At 40.5% G+C, this 26963-nt stretch overlaps 1 protein-coding gene across 3 annotated transcripts in view; it reads left to right on the forward strand.

The window, feature by feature from the left end:
- The first annotated feature begins 5334 nt into the window (after positions 1-5334).
- palmdb (palmdelphin b) overlaps positions 5335-26963 on the forward strand; it is a 75412-nt gene continuing 53783 nt past the window's right edge. For all 3 annotated transcript variants that reach the window (XM_044177084.1, XM_044177086.1, XM_044177087.1), the window contains exons 1-2: positions 5335-5499; positions 21039-21089. In XM_044177084.1, the coding sequence (XP_044033019.1) occupies positions 21045-21089 (45 nt within the window). In that variant the 5' untranslated portion in view covers positions 5335-5499; positions 21039-21044. The remainder of the gene's footprint in view (positions 5500-21038; positions 21090-26963) is intronic.

Genomic DNA, 26963 nt, shown 5'->3' on the forward strand with positions numbered 1-26963 from the left:
TTCATCTAGTTTATTCACCAATGATCTTACATTCCGTATGACAATAGATAGCAGGGAGGGTTTAAATCTCCTCGCCCTCTCACTCACTCCTTCACCTTTTGACCAATATGAGCACAGAGCACTCTTCTGTGGCAACTTTACACAATTCTGTCAGAGACACTTACATCAAGGAATCGGCCATGGTTATACACATGGCTATACAGTTAGATTTGGAGGAAATGCTCTGCTGTTTGAGGGAGCTCTCAAAGAATCCAAGCAGCGACGAGGATGCTGCTTCAGTGAACCTGTAACCATTTGACATCATCCATCCAGGTTTGGTGCATTAAACCAAATGAATCACACAGTGTGATGTCACACTTAAATATTGTGTAGTCTGATTCTGGTATAAGCGGATGTTCAGAATGAAAACATCCCTGCATTAAAACAACACAAGGGGCTGCGTTGGTGGGGGGCATGTTGTTTGTTACTGATGAGATGATAGATGGATGAATGATCTATCCAGTTTGAGTAATAGATCCATGAGATTGAAGGCTTATCAGATGCCAAAAAATTGCACAGAGGTTTATAATACTATAAGATAGGATTTTACAGGTCAGTCTGACCACGTCCTGAGCCATCAAGCATTTGGTCTAAGATTTCTACTTTTCAAACTCAACTTACCTGACCCACTGTCCAATATACACCAAAAGGTTCTGTTCTCAGATAAAAAAAGGTAATAAGATATTTGTGGGACCCCATCTTAGTTGATTGTATAAATGATGCAATCAACCTTACACCAGAAAACCCCAAATGGACAAACTAAACCGTTTTTAACAGTGACAGTAAATAACATTAAACATACAGTCATTCTGCCATTCTGAAAACATACTGCCTGAAAAGCAGATCTATGGTAGGCATTCCTTCTCTCTTTTCTGTCTACCAACCATGTATAAATTTGGAGCGGGTAATGTTGCTATGGCAACAGCAACCTCTCCAATTAAAGCTTTTAGGTAGAGCAGTGTTTCAAAAGGAACTCAAGAATAAAGCACCATTTTTTGGCTTCTGCATTAACATGTATGGCCATGTGACAACCGGATAGCTCACAGTGAATGTGCCTTACATAGTTCTTACATTGGAGTGTTTCAGCTGTATTGTTGGTCCAGGATAACTGGAGTTGAGTCACAGAGAATGCCATGCAGACAGAAAGATATATGCCCATCCATACTTCACTGCTCACACTCTTTGAAGCTAAATATGGAGAGGAGTGGTGCACTAATTGTACGTCAGCACTGATGTCTGTGCACGTCCATCATGGGCATGGACAGCTGAACACACACACACACATTTTCAGATAGTGATTCCCCCATGTGCTGCAGACCAAACTGTACTTTTATAGTCTTTAAAAAACAAAACATGGTTATATACTGATACCTGTTGGTCTATTTTTATTTTCATTACCAAAAATGATGGGGCTCTGGCATCCTAAAAACACAATTTTTGCCACACAGCTGTTAAAAAAAGAGACACAGTAAGGACAATAGCTAACTTAAAGGTACCCAGTTTTTGACTACTAGTAGGGCTATGGAGAAATGTTTTTACGAATGGGTCACCATTTTGTATGTGTTGTGCATGTGCATGATAACCACCAGACAACTCCTGGCTATGCTCTTTGGAGAATTTATGGCTCACTGGAAACAGATTTATATTACTTATTACCAGATAAACTTGGCTTCTATGGAAAGATTCGTCCTGTACAATTACAAACAGAGGTTATGGTGACATGTATTACAGTAAATGATAAGGCTGGTGATATTCTGTATTTTTCTTCTTGTCAACTAATTCTATGAAAACCAACAATGAATGTATTCTTCTAACAAGTATTGTGTGTGTATCCAAAGTCTGATATACTGTATATTAGTGGTGGGTCCAGGGGGAGAGATTTTTATGCCATTGTGCAGTGGGTCGGACAACGCAATAGCAAACCAGGAAGAGAGAGAACTTTTTAGGTGTATCCGCTTTCATTCAAATGAATTCAATTCAATTCAATTTTATTTATATAGCGCCAATTCATAACAGAAGTTATCTCATTGCGCTTTTCCTATAGAGCAGGTCTAGACCGTACTCTTTATAATATTAATTACAGAGACCCAACAAATCCCACCATGAGCAAGCATTTGGCAACAGTGGCAAGGAAAAATTTCCTTTAAGAGGGCAGACACCTTGGACAGAACCAGACTCAATGGTGGACGGCCATCCGCCGCTGCCATGTTAGGTTTTAACGGGCGCCATCTTGGAGTTCAGTGAAATTTTGAATATCAAAGCTGTTTTTAAAGATTTACATCAGAAAGTATTAAAAGAACTAACACACTGTTGGTCTTGTGCTGTGTCTAAAAACCATCCCTATTTACTATATAGTGTAGCGTATTTCATATAGTACTGTATTGCATCACTGTCCACCATTTTATCTGAGTGTCTGAATTCATTGCAACATTTATGTTCTATATAGTGCCTTCAAAAACTCCCACAGGGGAATGAGAAAGCAGTGCTTCTGGCATGCACACTACTTTCTGCTAACAATCCCACAATGCAATATGTTGCATTTTATAGATGCAAAAGTTACAGTACTAATACTTCGACTGTCAGTGATGATGCAAAATAATGATGATTCATAAGTGTCCAAAATCTCAATTTGCTGCTCCCTATAAAGTGAAATATTGAGTGTTTATTATGTATGGAGTGAGTCAACAAGGGAATGATCACAGACATGTAGCACTCTTGTCATAGCTACTGTAATAGAATGTTTCCAACTTATTTTTAAATTAAACCTGTACATTAAAACGTGATCTTGAAAATGGGATGAGTAATACAGCAAACCATTTACTAAATAGTCAGATTACACTGGAGGAGTAAGATAGATAGATAAAGCTAAATGAAATAAAGCTGTGGGTGTGGAGGACATCTCTAATGAGGTCCTTAAAGCCCCTAATATATTGAATATTTTACATATCTATGACAAACGTGCTTTCAAAATGGTATTATTTCATCTGTGTGGAACAAATCCAGAATCAAACCCATCCTTAAATCTTCAAAAGCTTCAAGATTGATTGGCTCAATAGAGATCTTTTGGAGTATAAGTTAATTTGCTCTGGTTTTGATGGTAAATTTTCAATGCTATCAAAACCTTGTATAAAGGCCGTTTTTGTATGTTTACAGTTAAATGATTGCAGGACTGGTTGGTTTCGTTCTCCATTTGGGATGAAGGAGGAGGAGATGTGTTCTCCCCACTTTATTTACCCTCTATGTAAATGACTTAGCTCAGGAAATCAAGCAGGCCGATTTAGGTATACCAATTGATAATATGAACTTATTAGTATTGGTATACTTAGTATTCTGTTATATGCTGATGACATTGTGTTGATTGCAGAGAACAAGATTAATTTATGAAAAAATACTGGATATTATGATTTTATAGTGTAGTAAATGGAAACTTGCTATTACTAACAATGAATAAACAGATTATACATTTTAGGAAGCAATGTGAGCAGCAGAGCAAACATACATTTCAGTTCCGTCAATGCCTTTAAAGTACACTAGTTCTTATAAATATCTTGGTTTTGTCTTTAATGACATTATGTGCTTTTCAGAGGGAAGAAAAGCACTGTCAGGGCCAGCAGGAAAAACGTTAGGGTCTGTAATGAATACAATGAAACTGTGTCCTGACCTCGGTTTTTCAACATTTTCAAAACTTTATGATTAAATGGTTGGCTCAATTTTATTTTAGGCTGCAGGAATATTGACTTTTAATGATGCCCCTGAAAGTAATGCTATACAGAGTCGAGCGATGAGGTGCTTTCTTGGGGTGCATAAATAAGTGGGCCATTGAAGGGGACATGGGATGGGTCTCATGTCTTGTAAATCAATCAATCAATCAATCAATCAAACTTTATTTCTATAGCACCTTCCAACAACCGAAACTGAACCAGATCGTAGAGCTCTGCCAGGTCGGGAAATAGTTTGGCTGTGGAACCGCCTGGTCCAGTTGCCAGAGGAAAGACTAACCAAAAAGATTTTTAACTGGGACAGAGCAAGTTACCCTTGGTCAAGAGAGGTCTCTGCAAGATTTTCTCTTTTTTGATTTACATTTTATTTTGAGCAATAATTAGCAGTGTAACATAAATATAGTTAAAGAAAAACTACTAAAGATCCATAAGGAACAATGGAAGGATGAGATCTGGAATAAGCCAAAGTATGTTCAACTCAAAGAGGATTACTAGAGTCTTACAAAAAATTTAATTTACAGAGAGGGTAGAGGTCCCTGTATGCTCAGTTAAGAACAAGTACCTTGCCCCTGGCATTTGAGGTAGGAAAAAATAAAGGCATTCCTGAAGAGCAGTTTGTGTTCTTGGTGTTGTTGAGGATGAATTTCATTGTGTGTTCCATTGTCCCATGTACAGCGATTTGGGGAATCATTTGTATGAAAAAATGCAGTTGATTTGTTTTGGTTGTTTGAGGTTAATATGTTGGCTATTAAATAAAGAAATTTTTGCCTTAGCAAGATTTATAGAAAATGCATTGAAACTAAGACAGAGACCACTATATCCATTATAATATGACCTTATTTGACATGTTTTTCTCTTTCTTTTTGAAATTGTGGAACTATGTGTTGTGACTGATCATGTGGTTTTCCTGGTTGTTGTTGTTGTTGTACAGTGTCTTGTAAGCCCATATGGGCTGGGCACCATAAGGTGCAGGACACTCAAATAAATAAATCAATCAATCAATGTAAAAAGGCTTTCTGTCAAAATTCATGTCGTAATTACTGGGAATCTCTGATTTGTCTAAAAGCAACCAACTTGGTGCTGAATAATATAGAAGGACCAAACAAACTTCAAGGTATTTGAACCTAAGTTTAATGGATATAGTGTTATATTGTCAATGCACAGTATTTTCAACCCTCACAAGTCATCTTGTTCTCCTGTGTTCTCCCGTGTGCACTGACGTAAAGGGGAGCTGCTGTAACAAAGAGTTTCCCTTCGGGGATCAATAAAGTATTTCTGATTCTGATTCTGATCTTGAGTTGTCATATGATGTGAATGTGGCAGTAGTCTTGGTCTTTGAATGGGACTTGTAGACAATAACAAAAAGATAGAATAACACCCGTCTTATCCTGTAAGGTGGTAAGTAAGTGTCTACATGAGAAATGGATGGAAATATATGCAGCATATACCTGTACTGTGTGTGTGTGTGTGTGTGTGTGTGTGTGTGTGTTAGCACATTTGTGTAGCAATTGTTTGGCAGAGGTATTTCAGGCACATGGTTGGTCTCTGTGACAGACTCACAGGGAGCAGATAAAGAGAGAGAGAGGGAGGGAGTCTTCCCAGTCAGTCTGAATCTCTGTCAGCCTACACAATCTCCCGACACAACATCGGGCTCAGTAATGTTGGATACGCTGCGAGAGTGAGCTCTACCTTCCACACACACTGCTATCACCTACTCGAGGATACACACAGCACACACCTGGTGAGTAGACTTGTATCACTGTTACTGATTGCATTTGCCTCTGCCACACTAATGTAGAGCATCTATTTGAAGCTGAGGGCTTTCAAGCGGTAGATACTCTTGTCAGATCAGAGAGATTACTATGTACAGAGAGAGATAAGTCCGTTACCCAGAGGTAACTTGTTGTTACAGGAGCTAAAATGAGCAACGGGGGTCTTTTGATCTATAATCTTTTAATTCCTTTAAGCTGTACGCTGCTTGTAGCCTCCCAGCAGGGGTCTGGCTTTAACTAACAAGTACTTTTACTCACAGATGGACACACACGCAAATAGCAATTGAGGAGCCTATATAGTCACTACATGACATCTCGTCTCATTCTCATCCTCTCACATTTAAAACACAGAAATTAAAATCTTTAAAACTGACAAGCTGACATTGAAATTGCATGTATTTGGGTGTAATTAATGTTAGCCAGTCACCCTATGCCCTTACCGTCCCACTCAGCAACTCCCAGCAACATTTCAGCACACGTGGCAGAGCAGGGGAGGGAAGACACTAATGAAATAGAGAGCTCATTTTCACACCTATCAGCACCTGAAATCAGACTGCTGTTATCTTCATATAAAGTACACTAGTGACTTACTCTTTAATACAGAAATAAATTAATATTTGCTTTAGAGATTTAGTATCATAATCCAGGATTTTGTTCTAGTTAAAGGAATACCTTAACAATATGCTTATTTGCTTTCTTTCTGTGAGTGAGATGTTCAGAGATATCAATCTCATGTCTGTGTGTTCAATACAGAGCTAGAGTCAGGACGTGGTTAGCCTAGCTTAGCATAAAGACTGGAACCAGGGGGAACAGCTACCCTGATTCTGTCCAGAGTTCAAACATACACCCACCTCTAAAGCTCACTAATGAACATGTTGTATCTGTTTGTTTAATCCGTACACAAACAGAAATGTAAAAATTAAGTTTATGGTTTTAGGGGGAGGTCAGTGATGGAACTATTTCTTGGTGCCAACTTTACAGCTGGCTAGCTTTTTCCCCCTGCCTCCAGTCTTTATGCTAAGCTAGGCTAACCACAACTCGCTAACAGAGAAAGATTCAGAGGAGCATTTAGCAGCTAAAGATCCAGATAACTATCTCAGGACTTGGAGGATCAAGACCAAACCAGAGCTAAAAGGAGTGTGAATTTTAGACTTACATTAATCAGGTGGCATCAAACACAACTCCAAATGAATGATAATGTTGCTCTGTGCCTGCTGGATGTGTAAAAAGGCAAACATTTGCTGACACATTAGCATTATAATAACAATAAGAGGCCAAAAACATGTGAGATGGCATGGACACCAATCTTTTCGTATAGCTCTTGGAAAAAAGGGAATATGCATATTTCTATATTGTTTGTGTTTAAAAAATTCCATTTTGGCACATGAAGTCAACTTATTAATGACTGTTAAAAATGACTGAATTCAAGACACTTGTGGTTATTTGGCTGGGAGAAGACAAGTTAGAGGTGATAATACTGTAAATGTTACTTTATTATTAAGTTTCCCCTGGGATGGCATGATGGAACAGTCATTTTTTCTATCTGTCGATAACACTAAATGGACCACATCTGAGTGTTAATCAAAGACCAATATCACCTTGATAAATTGGTGTTTAGCAGAACATGCTGTAGACTAGTGAAGGCATCTGCTGTTAGCCTGTGTGCTGTTAATCCATCAGAGATCAGATTAAGGAAGGAGCAGCAGGGATTATAAATCAGAAGGACCTTGTCTGAATGGCCAGAGAGACAGGGAGGTATTGGGGTCATGTCACTGGGACTAACCATCCAAACTAACCACAGGTAACCAAACTCAAGGTATGAAGAGACAGATGTTGCCTCTTTATGGAGGTAGTCCCGTTGTGTTGGATTATAAAAAACAGACTTTGGTGATTCTTATGTGAGATGAGGTCACAGACTGTGTTTGGATCTGATTCTGAGCACTAAAGACTTTGAGAGGATTATCAACAATTTTTGGCTTCAACAGGACATACTGATGTCCAGCTGTTAAAATCATACCTCTATGGTTTTCTCAGTTAAGTCTCATCAAGAAATATAATAATAATAATAATAATAATAATAATAATAAGGTGATGAAGCATGCTGTGAAGTAGCCTAATATTATTCAGAAGGTAGGGCAGAGCCTAACAGGGTCCAAGGGAGTTTGTGTTACATGACTTTATGTTACTGGTAACTGCACGGCCAATCTAAACCTAAACCCACCAAATACAAACATGCAACATGTCAACTTTGAACCAAAGAGAGCCCACTGTAGGTTTGATGACAGGCATAGAAACAAAAAGAAGTGGTTCATTCAGATGACGTAATATTCTCATAGTCCTGAGACATTAACAGTATGCAATGCAGTCACTGTAACTAAGTGATGCATCACTCATTGTGATACAATAATCCACACATTTCATATCTTCCAAGTCAGTCTGAGGATTAAAACGTTTCTCTAACTTGCTTTTAACCTATATTCAGAAATTCTGATTACTATATTTTGCCATTCATTCAATAATTTTTATTTTGCAGCAGTTTCATATCAAAGCAATGCCTCTAAATGTGGCTAACTGACAATCTGAATACTCAATCACTGTACAGTGCCTCCATGGCCCGAACCATGACCTCAGCGCTATCTGCTTTGTTTTGAATGTAGTGAAAGTCTACAAGCCAAGAAGCTTGGGAAACTGCCCAAACAGCTTGTGCATGCCAATGACTGTACTTTTGGCTAACTAGAGCACTGTAATTACTTCACCAGTGTGGTAATGGCACCCGCAGACCGGTTTTGGCTCCCTTGGCTTTGTCCTCTATTAGCATGTGCCCATGGCATTATTGACTCTTTTCTCATTGGTGTTCCTGCTCGATTAAGGCATTGCATCAGTCCAGGTGGAGCTTCCCAGGTTTACGGGCATAAGAACACTAGATGCTGCTGTCTAATTTATTGTTAAAAACTAGACAGCACCAAAGCCACTGTCAGTTGGCTTTGGCCCATAACACACCTCCAAACGCATCCAAATTGTATCTAAATCCAGTTGAAACCTGGCATCATATATTCAAGGTGTGAATGTGTGACCACATGTTTATCCAACGTGACTGACAGGTGTTAAGAGTTTTCCCACCATCAGTTCTTTTTCAGGAGCAATGTGTCACCTACTTCAAACACACATGCAGACTCTCTCATGCACACAGTGTCAGGTTGGTCCAGCTGTGAGCCAGGCAGTGTCTCTATTTTCAGTAGTGCAGGATCTGGCCTCCATAGTGTCAACAGGTGGACAAGCTAACCAGCAGCATGACCTTCAGTAGCCTCTTCTCCTTCCCACTCCCCTCTGTCACTCAAATTTCAGCCTTTATTTAAAGGTGGGGTATGCGATTCTGGAGAAATCCAATACAATGACAAATATGATACAGCGCGAACAATGACACAGCAAGTAATATAACTAACGTTAGCTAGGTTGCGGGTTTGCAAACTGTCCCTACAGTTGGTGCTGCGAAGCTAACAGCCAGAGAGGATGAGACGGTTTCCCAGAGCCAGCAAACCAGCACCAGACAGCGGTATTCATAAGTCTCCTGCTACTATAGCTAACATCACAACAACAACATATCTTGGCAAACTAGAAAGAAAGCTGAATGTCCATGGGCAAGTCATTTAATGTTACCTGCCACACAAATCATGGCTGGATTGGCTGGAATAGTGTTGTTTGTTTAGTATTTACAGAGCCAGGAGTTTTTTTTCAGCGCACACACAGAAAAGACAGCTAGTGGACCTTGAGGAGATATTTGCTGAATTTGACAAAATGACTTGCATTGGATTAGAATACTTATACGCATACCCCACCTTTAATACTGGAACTGGGTTTTCCCAGCACACGTGCTATGTTTTAATTACTTCACTGTTCAGCCCAAAATGTACATACACAAACAAAATTACATCACTCGGCATGTTGATTGCATGAAAAAACATTTCAGCCAGTGCTTATTCACATGTTTTTAAAATTTTTAGGATGACAGTGGCGTTTATAAGCAGTATCAAACTGTAGCTACAAGAACAATACTTACTTGTATTCATATTTGATACATTTGCTTTATTGTTGTTAATCTCTTAAGGTGAAATGTTGAAAATACATACACAATGACACAAACCTTTTCATTAAAACTACATTGAGGAATTAAGGGTCTGCGATACTGCAAAATCTGGTTTTGATCCAATACCAAGTAATACAGGGCCAGAATTGCCGATGTTGATACCGATGCATTTTATTACTAAAAGTGGCATCATCAATAGGCTAAATCTGAATACATTTTCATGACCACTAAATCATTTGCCAAAGGTTAGCAATAATTGTAAGGTTAGCTGAGTGGTAGAATTTCTACCTGCCACTGGTGTGACCCGGGTTTGATACACACATTGCAGTTCGCGACGTTTTCATTCACATCCATGAAATAGCTCCAAACAATGATCATCTTTCGTTCAGCCATCACTGCAATTATGTGTTGATTAAATTAGTCAGGGTGCATGCCACGGCGTGCTGCGTGACGCGTATATTGTTTGAATGCACACAACACGACAACAGCAGCAAAGAGTAGATGCACTAAGATGTGTTCACAACAACAGAACGTTGTTTGCACAGACAGTTCTACTCTGATGAAACAGAAATGGGTAATGTAGACGAGAGACACTGACCTTTTATGTTATTGATCCTGTTGACATGTACTGTCAATATTCTGTTATCGATCTGCCCACCCCTATGAGGAATGAAGGCTTGTTGAACACACAGGTTAGCCCACTATATCAGTACTATTTTCTTTCTACCTTTAGTTCCTACATGAAACTGCTCACAACAAGGTCTGTGGATGATCTTGAGTAACCGGGTCATGATTTCTGGAAAGAGACATTGCTGTTGAGTTTTTCAAGTGTAGTTTTTTTTGGCACTTTGAGCACCACAAGTCGAGTGCCAAAATATGTATTTTTGATTTTGGGGTGAACTGTTCCTTTAACCATAACAGTGGCAGATCAAAAATGTTTTTTCAAGTTTTGGAAGGCACTTTAATTGATATCATCCTGCTGATAGGGGTAATAGGTCAGAAAACACACATATGTTTCGTTTTGGAGGGCAATGACAAATTACATATTTTGCTGTTTAGTTTGGATGACTTGTTAGTTTATCTGCTTCAACAAGCCCAAACAGGGGGAAATAGGGGTAGGAAATATTTGGGTTTACGGGAAATGTAGTCCTAATTTAGATAAATGCCTACAGGTATTTCAGAAGTTCCCAAATCCAAATACAATATTACTCAAAGCACAAATAATTCTCATACAAATATTTCAACAGTCCGAATTTTTTCAGTGTTCATTTGTTAATTTATAATGGGATGGACAACATAACACTAGTCGTAGTTTTACCTTGTCCAGTGAAGAGCCTTGCTGCTGCAATTCAATTCAATTGTATTTATATAGCGCCAATTGATAACAGAAGTTATCTCATTGCACTTTTCCTATAGAGCAGATCTAGACCATACTCTTTATAATATTAACTAACTTCCCTCTCTTCCCTGCTGCAGGGGAGAGAGGGAAGTTAAGAGGGAAGCATGTAAGACATGGAAAATGCTCCTACTACCAAGTTTAATTTGTCAAATTTGAAAGCAGAATTAGAAATTACTTCTTACCTATGTACGGACATTCAAGAACAGAGGCCCAAGACAATTGGCTACATCACTAGAGACTTTGTTTGACTGTAAGATGAAGAGAATATTTTTGGCCATCCATTTAACACAAGACCGGAAAGGATGGCGGGCTTTCATCGATGGCCTCCACAGGGAATACAAAGGCCTAAATCAAATCAAACAATTTAACATCCTCAAGACAATTTAAAGTAAGCTGAAGACCATGCTCTTCAACTGATTTTAAAGCTGTAGGTGTCATCAGTATATTATTAAAAAGGGAAGTTGTGTTCCAAAAAAAACATACTGCGCTCCCGGCCTATGGATCACCTTGAAATTAAACGGCTGTAAAACCAGATGCCACCGGGTGATCTGGGCGTTGGTATCCTTCTTGCGGTGGAGCCACTGGAGAGGAGCATGGTCTGAACAGAGGGTGAATGGGCGCCCCAGCAGGTTGTACCGCAGAGCCTCGACTGCCCACCAGATGGCCAGGCACTCCTTTTCAATGGTACTGTACCTGGCCTCCCTCTCTGACAGCTTCCGGCTGATGTAAACCACTGGGCGGTCGATCCCTGGCACCTGCTGGGACAAAACGGCCCCCACTCCCCTGTTCGATGCGTCAGACTGCAGAACAAAAGTGAGAGAAAAGTTAGGTGTGTGGAGAAGCGGCTCCCCACAGAGGGCTTGTTTTACCCTCTCGAACGCCAGTTGGCAGTGCACCGTCCACTGGACCGGATCTGAGGCACCTTTTCGGGTGAGATCGGTCAAGGGACTGGTCAGCTCTGCAAAGTTGGGAATGAACCTCCGGTAATAGCCAGCCAGCCCCAAGAACCCCCTCACCTCTTTTTTCGACTTGGATTTTGGGCAGGTGGCAATCGCGGCCGTCTTGTCTACCTGGGCTCGCACCTGCCTTCCACCCATGTGACCCATGTGTCCAGAGATATTTTTCTCTCTCTTTTTATTTCTTCTCTCCTGTGGCTTCCCCTGGCTGGAGCCATCTCATCGCCGCATCCCTTATTTGTTGGGCAAAGACAAAAGGGCATTCGGCATTCCCCAGGCTCAGGCCCCGGAACTGGCGGCAGTGATCCTAACTGGACAATCCCAGTCGATACAGTATCGCCCTCTTGATGTCGGGGAAGCTACAACGCGTAGCCGCCGGAAGAGTGCCGCTGTCTGTGCTTCCCCTGAGAGCAGCGACAGCAACTGTATGTCCCTGCTTGGTGCGTGTGTGAGTTTTTCCTTCTCCCAGGTCCAGCATGCTACTGAGTATTTGGGGAGAGGATAATTAGTCATCGGTTTCCGCTGTGACAATTACCTCTCCCTGATGCTGCTCACCTGAGCCCCTTCCCCACCTCTCCCTCTGCAGCTGATGCTCTCCATGCCCACCTCCACAGACTCATTCTGCAGAAAAATGGCTGTGACTGATATATTTGATGCATCAATGTGTAAGCAATATTTAGCTGCTCGACATGGAGATCGCTTTAACTACTTTATATACAGTTGGCTAGTTTAGACCAGTGGTTCCCAACCTATGGGTCGGCCCCTCCAAAGGGTCTCAAGATAAATCTGAGTCTGGAGATGACTAATGGGAGAGGAAAGAAATAAAAACAAACTTCTGCAACAAAAACTTGTATTAATTTTTTGGACTTCTCTCTAATATTCTGATTTTTTGGTGAACTATTAGATGATTTTACCTCTTCGGGGCCTAAAACAGTTATTGAAATGAAACCATGTGAGAAGTTTAGAGGGGAAATGTCTTTGGTGGAACTTCTAACAACTCATAGACATCTGAACCATGACAAGGATGGCAACTAGACACTGTAAGGAGTCACAAGCCAGAAAGTTTTGAAAATATTGGTTTAATCTTTAATGATGCATTGTATTTATAAGCGTATGTGTTTTTTTTATGTAAAATCTTAATCTGAAAAGTAACCAGTAACTCCAGCTGTCAAATAATTGTAGTGCATTAAAAAGTACCATATTTCCCTCTGAAATATAGTGGAGTAGAAGTATAAAGTATCATAAAATGGAAATACTCAAGTAAAGTACAAGTATCTTAAAATTGTACAGTGCTTGAGAAAATGTTACTTTCTACCACAGAGTAGGACAAAAAGAGGATGGTAAATTATCATAACTGAAACTGATCTATGGAGCACTTTAAGGCCTTACCCTGAATGCTTACTACATAGTCCAACAAAATTATAATGGCATGATTTCCAGAGTCCAAAGAGTGTATTGAGTCATTTGTCAGGACAGGCACGGAGCTGGGGAACTCCGGCGGACAGCCCGGGGACTGGACAGGTGCGGAGCTGGGGAACACAGGCGGATGGCCCGAGGTCTTGATAGGCTTGGAACTGATCTTTAATGCGGTCTGTGATGAAGATCAACCCCATCTAGAGGCCTGGTGGAGTGCCGGTGGCACAGGAGGAAGGTCACTGGAGGCCAGCGGTGAGGATGGAGGCTGGGGCCCTCTAGTGGTCGGCGGCGGTGGCAGGAATCTTCTGGAGGCCCGCAGCGAAGGCAGGGACTCTCTGGAAGCCAGAAGGGGGAACGCCCTGGAAGCCTGCGGCAAAGGCAGGGACCCCCAAGAAGCCTATGGCGAAGGCGGGGACCTTCTGGAGGTCTATGGCGAAGGCGGGGACCCTCTGGGACCTGGCGGCGAAGGCGGGGACCCCGTGGAGGTCTGCGGCGAGGGTGGGAGCCATCTGGAGGCCACTGAACCAGATTAAGGGCGTTGGGGCTGCAGGGCCGGGAGCCGGCGACGGGACAGCAGGACAGGAAACCAGCGACCAGACAGCAGGAACCGGCGTCAGGATGACTGGCTGAGGAGCGAGCTGGACCGGTGGTGTCCGGAAGCCCTCCAGCTGAGAAGGAGGGCACGGCTGCTGCTGTGACCCAGCTGATGATACAGCAGCTTGTTGCGACCCAGCAATTGGTTCTGCAGCGTGCTGTGATCCAACGCGGAGGTGGTTGCGATCCAGCCGGGGAAGGAGGCGACTGCGATCCAGCAGGGAGTCCGGGAGCGGGGAGCTGCTGCCGTCCAGCGGAGAGTCTGGGACCGGAGTTGTTGCCACCCTGCAGGAGTGGCTGTCTGCTGCCAACCTGCAGGGGGTGCTGTCTGCTGCTAAGACGGCTGCAACCAGCAGGGAGTGATGGCGCTGGGACTTGGGGGGGGGCTGTGGCACCGGAACTGGAGACATCAGTGGAGCAGGCGAGCAACAGGTCAGCGGAGCATGCAAGCACCTGGGAGGTGGAGCTTCGGTGCAGGCAGGTAGTGGGTTGATAGATGGAAGACTGGTCGGTAGAGGAGCGGGCTGAGGACTGGCTGACAAATTGATGACTAGCAGCCAAACTCCTTCCTGAGGAGTGTTGCGAACCTGCCCAAAGCGTTGAGGATTGCCTCATCTCGTGCCCATAGGGATCCTGCCTAGCAAAGTGCCGGGCCGACTAGCCGGAGAACTACGAAGGTCACCTTGGATCATTCGGTAGGAAATACAGATTGAAGACCAGCCAAAAATTCCTCACAGTCCTCTGCTGAGCCTCAGAAGGTCCCTGGTTGCGTCATCTCGCGATCCGCCAGAGGTGGTGAAGGATGGGTGAGGAGATATTGTTGGACCATCTCCTCCAGGTCCAGGAAAGGTCCATCGGGGCTCGAGGCTCTCATCCTTTCGGTAGGTCCGACCTTCTGTTACGGAACAGACAGGCAGGGGACACCTGAAATGGATACTGAACGTTCTTTATTGGATGACAGCCCGATAGTACAGATATACAGGTATGTGGATGGGGAAGACTGGAGACAGGAGAAATGCTGGAGACAGAGAAACTGTGGCTGTGATTGGGAGCTAATGTGGAGCAGGAGTGTGATTGGGAACAGGTGTGGATAATTAGTGGGTAGTGGAGCCTGGAGTATCCGTGACGTATACATCCTGACCAACTATACTATCACAGCTTCATTGATTACAATTACCTTGACAAGAATGTTGAAAATTCCATACATAACACCTTACATGGAAGCAGTATGAACTCCATCACCTTTTAGTTGTACTGGACATGAACACAAGTATCCTCTCTGATATACTGAGGAAGCAGGCAGTAATGAGCATGGACAAGATGACATTTACCCGGCTCAGATGCTACTAGCAGTGTGAACACTAGTGTTACGTAAATAAGCATATCCCTTCTTATTTATCACTGGGGATCGTGTTACCCTGTACAGCAGCTTGCCATTTCCCTGCCAGTCAGCTGATCCGGTGTTCAGTCTATGCAGAGCTAAATCTTCTATAAGTGATTACCTTTTTATGGCAGAATACATCAAAGTAGAGTTATGTGTGGTGGATCTAAGGAAAGACAGTAGAATTACACAGGATGACGATGTTGAAACAGATTTCAGATAGTATGGATCAATGGAGGGATGGATGAAGAGATCTTAGAGGACAGACACTCAATTTGCACCAGTTAAAGTGATATGAATCCTAGCTTTTCTAGTCTGTCTATAGCCAAAGCAAGTAGCCTGTCTGTAGTTTCCATGGGTATTTGTAGCTTCCTCAGTTTGGAGGGTATACAGGTTATTATTTGCCATTTTTTGACACAGGTGAGGAAACTCACACCAAGCTAAACCTTGAGAAACCGCAATAATTCAAGTCATACTGGAATGGCACAAATGTTTTTCCATGGCAAGGTAAAATGAGTTGTTTACCTAGATGATGTGTTTAAGTTGTGCTTATTCATGCAAACCACATTAAGAGCCTGCAGATTACAGGCTCTTAATGTGGCCTGTTTCTGCTTGTACTATTACTGTGTACTACTGCTGTACTACTATTCTTCCCTGCAACATCTGCTGAGATTTGCTGATCAAATAGTGTTGAATATGTCCATATATACAAGCTCTAGAAGAAACTTGTAAGTGAACCTTGAATTAAGATTTTCTTTTTGTCAAAATACAATTCAAATGTCAAGAATTACCTTTCACACTATATTTATATATATATATATCTCTAATCCAAAGGATTCTAGTGGCACACTTCAGAGTCCATACTAGTGAGCTGCTGTGTTATGAGACCCAGAATATTACATACTGTAGACCTCATACATGCTGTATATAAGTAAAACCTGAAATAAAAAAAGTATTTTGAGAATTTGGGTCAATGACAAATAAAGACAGTGTTTATGTTTGATCAAAACTGTGAATGGAGAAGGATGTAAACTGTTGTGGACAAACAGTGAAAGAGGAGGTGATAGGTTAGCCTCCTTTAAACCTACCAAGGCATACACTGAGGACCAAGTAAGAGATGTGGTTATTGGAACAATAGTGTCTATACAGGTATAGAAAGGTATTCAGATTATGTATTCAAGACACAAATATACTCAAGGACATGTGATTGTGTTGTGTTTGGTCTCAATCTCACATGTGAATTAATAACAGGATTGCTGCTTTTATTTTAGTTTGTCATTGTTTGTCCCAAAGTCCTGAAGTTCCTAGGGGTTTAATGCCTTCAGATGGCTGAGTGGTCAGAGGTGCCCTACTGGCCTCTTATTTGAACAGCCTTGAATCAGAATCAGAATCAGAATCAGAAATACTTTATTGATCCCCGTAGGGAAACTCTTTGTTACAGTAGCTTGCCTTTACGTCAGTGCACATAGGAGAAAGTACTAGCAAACAATATGATACACTATAAAACACTATAAAAACAGGTCAGAAAATAAATTAAGGTCGGTATAAGTATAAGATAAACTAAGTGTCGAGTACCAAGTGGGTTTACCGGTGGGTTTACCGGTTGATGATGACAGTACAGTATAATAATACAATGTAACCAAATAAGTAATAAGCAGAGGTGCATGTACTGTCGAGAGTAATAGAGGTATATAATATCAATAACAATAAATAAGAAAAACTAACATGGGAAAACTAATATTGCACGGGAGTAGTACACAGAATATTGCACAATTATTCAATTATGGCGGCGATGTAATGATCAATGTCCAGTTTAGTGACCTAGGGTCATATAGACTGACACTTAGAGGGAGGAGTTAAATAGTTTGATGGCCACAGGCAGGAATGACTTCCTGTGGCGCTCTGTGGTGCTTTTTGCTGGGATGAGTCATCCGCTGAAGGTGCTCCTTTGCTTGACCACGGGAGGTGTGTACTTCGCCAGTCCTCCTAGAGATCAAACTTAATCAAACCAGTGCTGATTATTAGTAGCAATATCATACCATTATTAGTAGCAATACCAAACCAATACCCATAGATTAAAACCAGAGATAAAAACAATGTAAAAATGTATTCCACAAGCAAGGAGCAAATAGTGTAAAAAAACTTAAAGTTAATGTCAATATACAAACTGTTGTACTATCGAATCCCCTGAGCTAAAAAAGATAGAGTACGTTGATATTGGATGATTCTGCAAAACCTTGAATTATGTCTCATGCCAACGGTTTTCCTTTTACAATATTTATGCATGGCAATTACAGTATAGGTATTGGTATAGTAAAAGTTAGGGAAAGATTGTGGTTATGACAAACACTTGGTTAAGGTTAGGGAAAGATTGTGAGATAGTAAAAAAAACTAGTGCTCGGCAACGATTAAATATTTTAATCGCATGATTTTCTGGCATTAATTGCAGCATGAGCAAAATTCAATAATGAAATCAAAAGTAGTGTATTGCCTAATTTTATTCTTTCAAAGTACTACTGTATGAACAAAAGTGCAATAACATTTGGTTTGTCAAAACTTTAAACAAATAAAGTAGTTTTTTACAGCAGTTAAAAGTTAGTAGCAGTCAACATTTCTTGGAAATCTTAACTTAAACATTAATGTAATCAAATTAAATATAACATTAACGTATAAATAAAACATTAAAACACTAATGTTTTATTAAATAAAACATTAACGTTTTGTTTAGTTTGTAAAAAAAAAAGAAAAAAAAGAAATTATGTCCAGAACCTCGATCATAACATTATAATAGGCTGAAGTGATGGACACTTAGTTAAGAGTGACAGCAATACCATCTAATTGAAATCATATGTCATTATTTTGCTATAACAATTATTTTGGAAACTTAATGATGCTATTAAAAGTTATTCCTTCAATATCTGTGGCAACTACAGTGGGTTTGGGTTACAGAATGTGTTATAAATGGTTATGGTTCAGTAAAGATGGGACACAATGAATTCAAAGGAGACTGGTTGCAGGGAAAGGTCTTAATGGTCATATTTAAATAATTACAATGTATGAGTGTCATGTTGCACTCTTCTGTTCTTTAAACTTGTTTAACAATTTGTTAGTTACAAGTAAGGTTCTTTTGTTTTCTTTCTTTCCCATACAACTTCTACCTTTTGTTTGGTTTGTCTTTCATATTTTTCCCTATAGTCATTGTGCCATCTATCATCCATCTGACATGTGACACAGACATGTTACTTCTCTCTCTGTCACTCTCCCTGTCAAGGCTGATATACGCAAATCCATATTGTGTGTTATAATGTATTGCAGTAAATTATTGTTGGCAGGCACAGACACTGTTCAGAAGTTTAACTTTCACCCATTATGCAGTTGGCCTTTTACAGTGTATACTTCCAGTCACATTATAGATTTGTGTGAGTCAACACTGTGCCATTGTGCCATTGTAAAATGATAGAAGATAATCACATTGAGTTTCTAAACTAGTTTCTAAACTAGTGTCAAATTCACACAAATACAGCCTTAAAGGATAAAAGGCAAAATTCTATATTTTTCTTAAACCAATAATGAATGTATCCTATTAACAAGTACTGTGTATGTATCCAAAACCTGGTATATCTTATTCCTCTGTGCCATAGAGCTCCATTGTTGTGCAAAACTTATTAAAACACATCAATGAGCCGCACTGTTACACTGCGTGACATGTTCCTTCATTACCATGAACACACACACTGTAATTTATTTTGACTAAATCCCATCCTATGCCAGAAATACTCACTAGAGCACCAAATGTGGATTAATCCACTGCTGAAAATAGTCCACAACAAGCAGTATTTCTTCTTGTTTGATTAACGTTTGATAAAAACTACATGTACATTTGCACATTTGTACATTTGTGTACTGTACAAATGTGTATTGCAATAGCATATTTAGACTGTGGTAGTTACAAGGGCTTCACATTTCTCAAAATAATGCCCTAATTCTTACTGGATTCATGTATGTGCACATAGTGATTTTGACTCAGTCAGGGTATTCGCATATTGTATCTTTTTACCATTTAAAATGTGTTTAGGATCAAACATAGTTGAGGTTGCTGTAGTGTTGTTGCCGATGGAGAAGGACTTTCGTTTGGCCTCAAGGAAGTTCTGGCAAATGAGGGGAAAGTATGGCTTGGCCCAGGCTGTGTTCAGCAGGGGAGGAGAACTGCTGACCCTGACTGAGGATATTGGGGGATCGGAGGGTGTGCTCCAATTATTGGGGATTGCATCACAATGACACCACGGGAAAGGTTATTCCAGGGTGCTGGAAAGGAGACTCCGACCGATTGTCGAACCTCAGATCCACAAGGAGCAATGCGGATACCGTCCTGGCCCTTGAACAGTGGACGAGCTCTTTACCTTTCCAGGGTTGTTGGGGGGTTCATGGGAGTTTGCCCTTCCAGTCTACATGTGTTTTATGGACTTGGACAAGGCTTTTGACCGTGTCCTCCACGAGGTCCTGTCGAGGCACTGCGGGAGTAAGGTCGGGCTACACGTCTCAATTAGACACTGGTCTGGTTTTTATAGAAGTTCTTTGGATGTATAAATCATCTTAAAGCCCACCAGGTTGCTCGCTTGAGCTAGTTCTAATCTGCTTAGATTGCACATACAAATATAAATGTTTAAACTTTTGTCAATAAGGACATGCTACACATTGTAAGATCGGCTAGATTCTCCACAATTCAATTGTTCAGTTCATTTCATGGAAACTATGAAAGTATAATTCATTCGGAAGAGAGACACAAAAAAAGTGGTGACTCTCTACCTTTGGGTCATAAAGTCAGAATATGTTTCTATTTCTCAATTATTTACCGTATGTTCCATCTTTGCTGTGCAAGAGTATTGTGCGAAAGGAATTAAATGCCTGTCCCATATAGACGCCTGTCCCAAATATAGGCAAGTTGAGTTCATTGACTGATGCAAATAAAAGCCTGGGTTATTAATTGAAGTTTTACGGTATTTTTAATTTTATCATTACTGGCCATATCAAATTAACTGTTGCAATATTGACCCCTTATCCTCACCGTACACACACTCACTCACACACACATACACACACACACACGCATGTATACATATATATATATACAGAGATACATGGCACAGACATTGGAACAAGCTGAAATACACATTTTCTCACCAACATACAATAATATAATGTGTTTTTCTAGACTTATGATTCATGCAAAGTGTCTTTGGGTAATGTGTAAGATGCTTCAAATTCTAATTTATTATTAACAATAACAAATAAGTTACAATATTGAACATTTTACTACTGCATTCACATTTACTGTTACATTTGTTATGTCTTTTTAAGTAAAAAATGTCCTTGCTTTGGAGGAATCTGCTCATCTGTTGACAAGGCAGGGTTTTGTACTGACTTTGTAGTGAAAAATGGGCATAGAATTTGAAAGCTCACTTTAGGCTACCTAAGCTCCATAATTGTTACAATATTGTCGACTGTGGCTTAGTGGTAGAGCGGGTCATCCACCAATCGGAAGGTAGGCTTGAAAAATATAGACTTTTGCTACTGAGGTTGGAATTTTGAGTCTACTTGAAAAAATATTTGGATTTTGTCTTGCCTTCTCACATCCACCTCCAGTTTATTGACTGCCATGTACTTTGTCTGTCCTGTAGACCATCATGGAGGAGGCTGACCTGCTGAAGGAGAGGCTCCAGGCAATCACGGTAAGGACCAGTCCTGTGCTTCTGGTAGTAATAGGAGAAAGCTAGGATACAAATAATCTCTGTGTCAATGTCAATAGTTGCTTTGCTGACTTGAACTAGTCCTTTTTTATTATTTTTGGAGATTGTACCTGTTATTAGGAGTGCCTTAACTTAACTTAAACCTTTTCAAATCAACATTTAATGTCTATAGAATCCATGATGGTCAGGCTGAAAGTAGAGGCTCAGATTTGTTCAGATTGGTCTGATTCGTTTTTTATCTGACTGTCCACACACGTCATGAGATCAGATGACGTGTGTGTAGGAAAAATACTTTAATGTTAAATACTGTTAACTAATTACACTCGTTCAATGGGGACACCACCCAAACAGCGAAAACAAAAAAAAGTCTATGTGATCTGATTATTAAAACAAAAACGGTGACGTGCTAGCATAATGCAAGGGCAATTAACCTCTTTAAATTTGAATTAATATATTTTATTCGACACCAACTATTGATCACAGCAAAGCTGAGGTTTTGCCTACTTGTTGAAGAGGGGACGTTCTCGTTGGCTTCCCAAAGGTGTGTGCAGGCAAAACACACATTTAAGTGGCATACACTACTAATAAGTGGCATAAGGTTAAACAACACAGTTTGCTTTACATAATACAGTATAATAGCTACAATATTACCCAGATTTACCATGACGGTATTTATAGCTATTCTGTTCTGTTGTCACTAGATGGCAATCTTGTTACAAGGTAAACAAGAGGTCAATTCTGTCAATTAGAAACTTGCTAATTCTGTGTCCTACAAAAATAAAAATTGGGTTAAATATTGAGAAAATGTTTGCTGATCAATGTTAGTGCAGTTACTGATTGGTTAGATAGCTAATTCACATTAATTCAGACTTTGGAAAGAAAGAATATCACAGTGTTACTTCATCAGGACTACACTTTCAACTTTTATGATAGGCGACTGGCATTTTATCTCAGACCACATCAGGGGGTGAGAAAGATTGTGTTTGTGTGTGTCTTTTCTCTTCTCTTGACTTGATCTCTCGCTAAAATAATCAAAAGATTAATTGTATGGTTCTTCACATCTTGCTGTGAATTTGTTATCTTGAGAAAACATATTTTCTCAGGGTTAAGAAGTTCTTGTCTTGTTTGGCAAGTCAAATTGACACCTTTAACAAATACTCCTGTATTTGGGGAAGTCAGTGTGCAGATCCAGAGGGGTCTCCTGAAAAGGTTTATTCAAAACTTCCCCCGATGGAATTCCACAGAGTTGTAAAGGCAAAGTCAGATCCATGCACAGGCCTGCAGTCGAGTGAGTAGAGGAAGGGGCTCAGCACACAGTCCTGTGGTATGCCAGTGTTGAGTGTGATGGTGGTGGAGCAGTTGTGGTCTGACCTAACAAGCTGAGGTCTGTTTGTCAGGAAGTCAATAATCCAATTGCAAATGGAGATGTTAATGTCCAGGTTTCCAAGTTTGGTGATTAACTTGGAAGGAATGACAGTGTTGAATGCAGAGCTGAAGTCAACAAACAGCATTCATGCATAAGTGTTCTTATTGTCCAAGTGTGTGAGTGCAGTGCCATGGAGACTACATTCTCTGTTGTCCTATTGCTGCAGTACGCAAACTGTTATGGGTCCAGTGTGGATGGGAGGAAGTCGTTCAGTGTTTGTGAATATTGGGGAGACATTCACCCCATTGATTAGATTATATTAGATTCAACTTTATTGTCATTTCACATGTACAAGTACAAGGCAACGGAATGCAGTTTAGGTCTAACCAGAAGTGCAATAAGCAAGTGCAGGATATAAAGTGTGAGCATAAATGCAGGATAGAGCAATATTCTGAAAATATTTTACAAGTGGTACTATGGACATCATTACTATAAACATAAGTATACTGATGGATATGTACAATAATAATTTGGACTGGGCAGAACGGTGGTGCAATGAATATTAAGTAGTGCAAATTATGGACAGAAATAGTTAACAGTACAGTAGATGAGTTATTGCAGTATTCAGTACATAGTACTGGAGTGCAAATGATGCAGTATATGTATAAATAAATAGTCTGGTACTGCGAATGAACATGTGGTACATGTAGCAAAAACAATATAGCAGCAGCAAAAACAATATAACAGCATTTAAAGTTAAGGTGTATGAGGGGACAGTGGAATCAGTGGGGGGCAGAGTTCAGTAGGAAGACAGCTCTGGGAAAAAAGCTGTTTCTCAGTCTGCTGGAGGCACCTGAGGCGCATGCCGGAAGACAGGGGAGAAAACAGTCTCTGGGCAGGGTGAGAGGAGTCCTTAAGAATTCTGCGGGCTCGACGCAGACAGCGTTTCCTCTGGATGTCCTCAATGGCTGGAAGTGGAGTCCCTGTGATGCGCTGGGCAGTTTTCACCACCCGCTTCAGTGCCTTGCACTCTGCAGCAGAGCAGTTCCCATACCAGACTGTGACACAGTTGGTTAGGACGCTCTCTAGATTAGACTAGATTCAACTGCACTCTAGTGTGCAGCAATAGAAGTTCACCAGCATAGCTGAGAACAGTTGGTTCTTCTTCAGTGTCCTCAGTGTGCTACAGGGCGGTAGTCGTTCAGGCTCGTTGGACTCGTGTTTCGGCACTGGCACAATGGAGGTGGATTTAAAGCATGATGGCACAGCTGCTTGGGCGAGGGACAGGTTGAAAATATCTGTAAAGACCCCAGCAAGCTGCTCTGTACATGCCTTGAGTACACAACCAGAGATGCCGATTCTCACTACAACTGCGTTCAGGCTTTTGTAATGTACAGTAACTGCACTGGTTAGTGTAGTAACAACATGTGCGTACATGTTGTACATGTTGTAATCAGAATTAGAATCAGGTTTATTACCAAGTAAGTTTTCACATACAAGGAATTTGCCTTGGTATGTGTGGTAACTGATCTGTTTTCCCCAATGCAGTCTATGAACAAATTAGGTTAATTTGTTGTTATTGTGCAAAAAAAAAGCTTTTTCTTCAATGCTAGAAAAAGGATGTTTTTTTAAATAGAACATAAAAATATGAAAAGAATAAGAATAAGTTCCCTAAAGAATAAGTTCACATTTTCAGGTCTGTCTTAATACAACACTTACTTTCTGTATGTACATTGAAAGACTTATTGGTCACCATAATTGTTCCTTGTCTCCATAGAAGCTGTGAAGATATCCTTTCCTAATATGACTCCAATGTAAGACAGGAGACAAAATCCACAGTCCCCATTCTGTGTTGAAATACATTCTAAAATTTAGCTGAAGCTAACATGAGGCTTCTGCAGTCTGAGACAGACATATCCAGTGGGATCTTCCAAAGTTATAGTCTTTTTTTGGAATAGGGAATTTCGTTCTGAAAAGACTAACATTGGAAGAGACCTACTTAATTAAAATAACTCGTACTGTTGAAGCCTCGTATTAGCTTCAGCTGAACTATAAAATGCATTTTTACACATAACGTGGAATCTCTTACAATGGAATCACATTAGGAAGGAATCGCTTCAGAATCAGAATCAGCTTTATTGGCCAGGTATGTGTAAACATACAAGGAATTTCACTCCGGTTTTTCGTTGCTTTCTGTACATACACAGAAATAGACATAAATACAGCTAAAAACAAGGACAACAGGCTCAACAAGGTAAGAAAACATTAAGCTACTATGTGCAAGATATACAGTGGTGTGAAAAAGTGTTTGCCCCCTTCCTGATTTCTTATTTTTTTATTTATGTTTGTCAGACTTAAATGTTTCAGATCATCAAACAAATTTAAATATTAGACAAAGATAACAGAAGTAAACAGAAAATGCAGTTTTTAAATGAAGGTTGTTATTATTAAGGGAAAACAAAATCCAAACGTACATGGCCCTGTGTGAAAAGTGATGTTGGTTAGGTTTAGGCAACAAAACTACTTGGTTAGGTAGTAGGAAGTCACGTGACATGTAATGTAACGTAACTTAAAAAAACTCAACATTAACTTTTGGTTTCACCCAGGACACAAACCCTGGTCTCCTGGGTGAAAGTCCTATGTTTGACACATCCAACCACCTCACCACCTTCACAGGTGGACTTTCTTGCTCTTTATGTCGCTAGTTATACTACGTCATCTGACTTCCTTTAGGCTTTCTGGCAGCCCTTTGCGTCCCATACATGGATGTATTATTAGAACTGGATACCGGACATCAAAATGGCACCTCTTCATTCCAATGAGAATTGCTCGCCTAGCGCATACACCAAAAAAGTTTTCTAGCTTCCAGGTTTACTTATGCGGCCCACTGAATGTGGGAATGTGCAGTAGTGTTTCGCTCGCTGCCCCTGCCCACGAGTTCCCGCTCAGCCCATTCACTTTACAATGTGATGACGTCAAAGATTTTAAAATCGCTTTTCTCGGCTCGAGGGACATTTTACAAATAAAAAACCTCCATGGATTAAAAATTCAATCAATAAATGCTTTTTTGGCCACTGGGGAGTTTTTTGTTGCAATACCGCGAGTGGCCACTGGAAAAAATTGCAAGGCTGAGCGGCACCAGTTCTTATAACACATCCATGGTCCCATACAAACGCTGTATACAACACAGAGAGGCATGAGAAAACATCGGTATTTGATGCCCTGGGAATGAGAAATGCCTAATAACTGATTAATGAGTATATGATAAAAAAAATAAACAAACAGATGAATAAAGATATCAAATGATGAGGTAAACCTTAAGTTATTGGCAATAGTGAAGCAAAGTATGTGCTCTGATTATTAAAATAAAACTATGAGACGCTAAAGTAATGCTAAGGCAATTAACTTATCTAAAGGGGATTTTTTTTTTCAACATCAGCTCTTTGTCACAGCAAAAAACATGGTTTAGTCTACTGTTTTGGAGTGCTGGCAGAGGTGAGATGTCCTGCTGGCTTTCCGCCGTGGTGTGCAGGGTTAATCCGCTGGGCAGCGGAAGGTACAGGCTGTCTGCTGGTGACTTAGGCTCCGTCATTTAGGAGCACAGCTGCAGGATACGCTCCCAGGTGACTCTGTGAAAGCAGTTGGTCACCGAGTAGACGAGGTCTCCTAGCCGGTCTGGCGGTCTCGTTTCAGGGCCGACGGCAAAAGTCCAGGCCAAAACGCTGCTGGAACAGTTCTCAGTGAGATGCAGGATTCAAAGTTTCTTCGGTTCTAACCTTTGCCGTGTTAGAACACAGATGTTGTCCAGGCTTTTTTCAGAGTCTTTTCTTTCAAAGTTGGCTGGCTTTCAGCAGCTCAGGTACAGCTGAGGTTAAGCCAGGGCAGGCGATTGTCTCCTGGGGTCCAATTTAGCCAGGGTGGCTTCTGTTGAGTCTGTGATGTTGTGGCTTGTCAAATAAAATATCTCTGGCTACACTAACTTTTTCAGCTAGGCTTGAGTTATTCCATGGTCCAGATGAAAACTTTAAAAAGGAAATAACGTGTTATAAAAATCACGAGGCTGAGTGGTAACATTACAAAAATATAAAAGTCAACAACTCTTCAGTTTAATACTGAGGCGCTCAAAGGCTTGCTTAGAAAAAGGTTAAATTGTGAGACATAAAAATAGCATAGTGGTTATAAAGCACTCAGAGAAAATTATTTAACCAACAACTATTTCAGCAGATCATTCAATCAATTTACCTGAGACTCTTAATTAATTTTAACTGTCAAAACACGTATTTTTAGCCCTTCTAATAAGTGACATAAGGCTAAACAATACAGTTTGCTTTACAAAATACAGTATAATAGCTAACAGATTCATAATGGAAATGGTTGCAGAGACTTCTGTCTGTTGGTCAGTAGGTGGCACTTGGCTGCTTCCCCTCCACCACTATATATATATATTATAGTAGATATACCCATATATTGTATGGTCATATTAATGGTGA

The sequence above is a fragment of the Siniperca chuatsi genome, linkage group LG19 (assembly GCF_020085105.1).
Source record: "Siniperca chuatsi isolate FFG_IHB_CAS linkage group LG19, ASM2008510v1, whole genome shotgun sequence".
In the NCBI taxonomy this organism is placed as follows: domain Eukaryota; kingdom Metazoa; phylum Chordata; class Actinopteri; order Centrarchiformes; family Sinipercidae; genus Siniperca; species Siniperca chuatsi.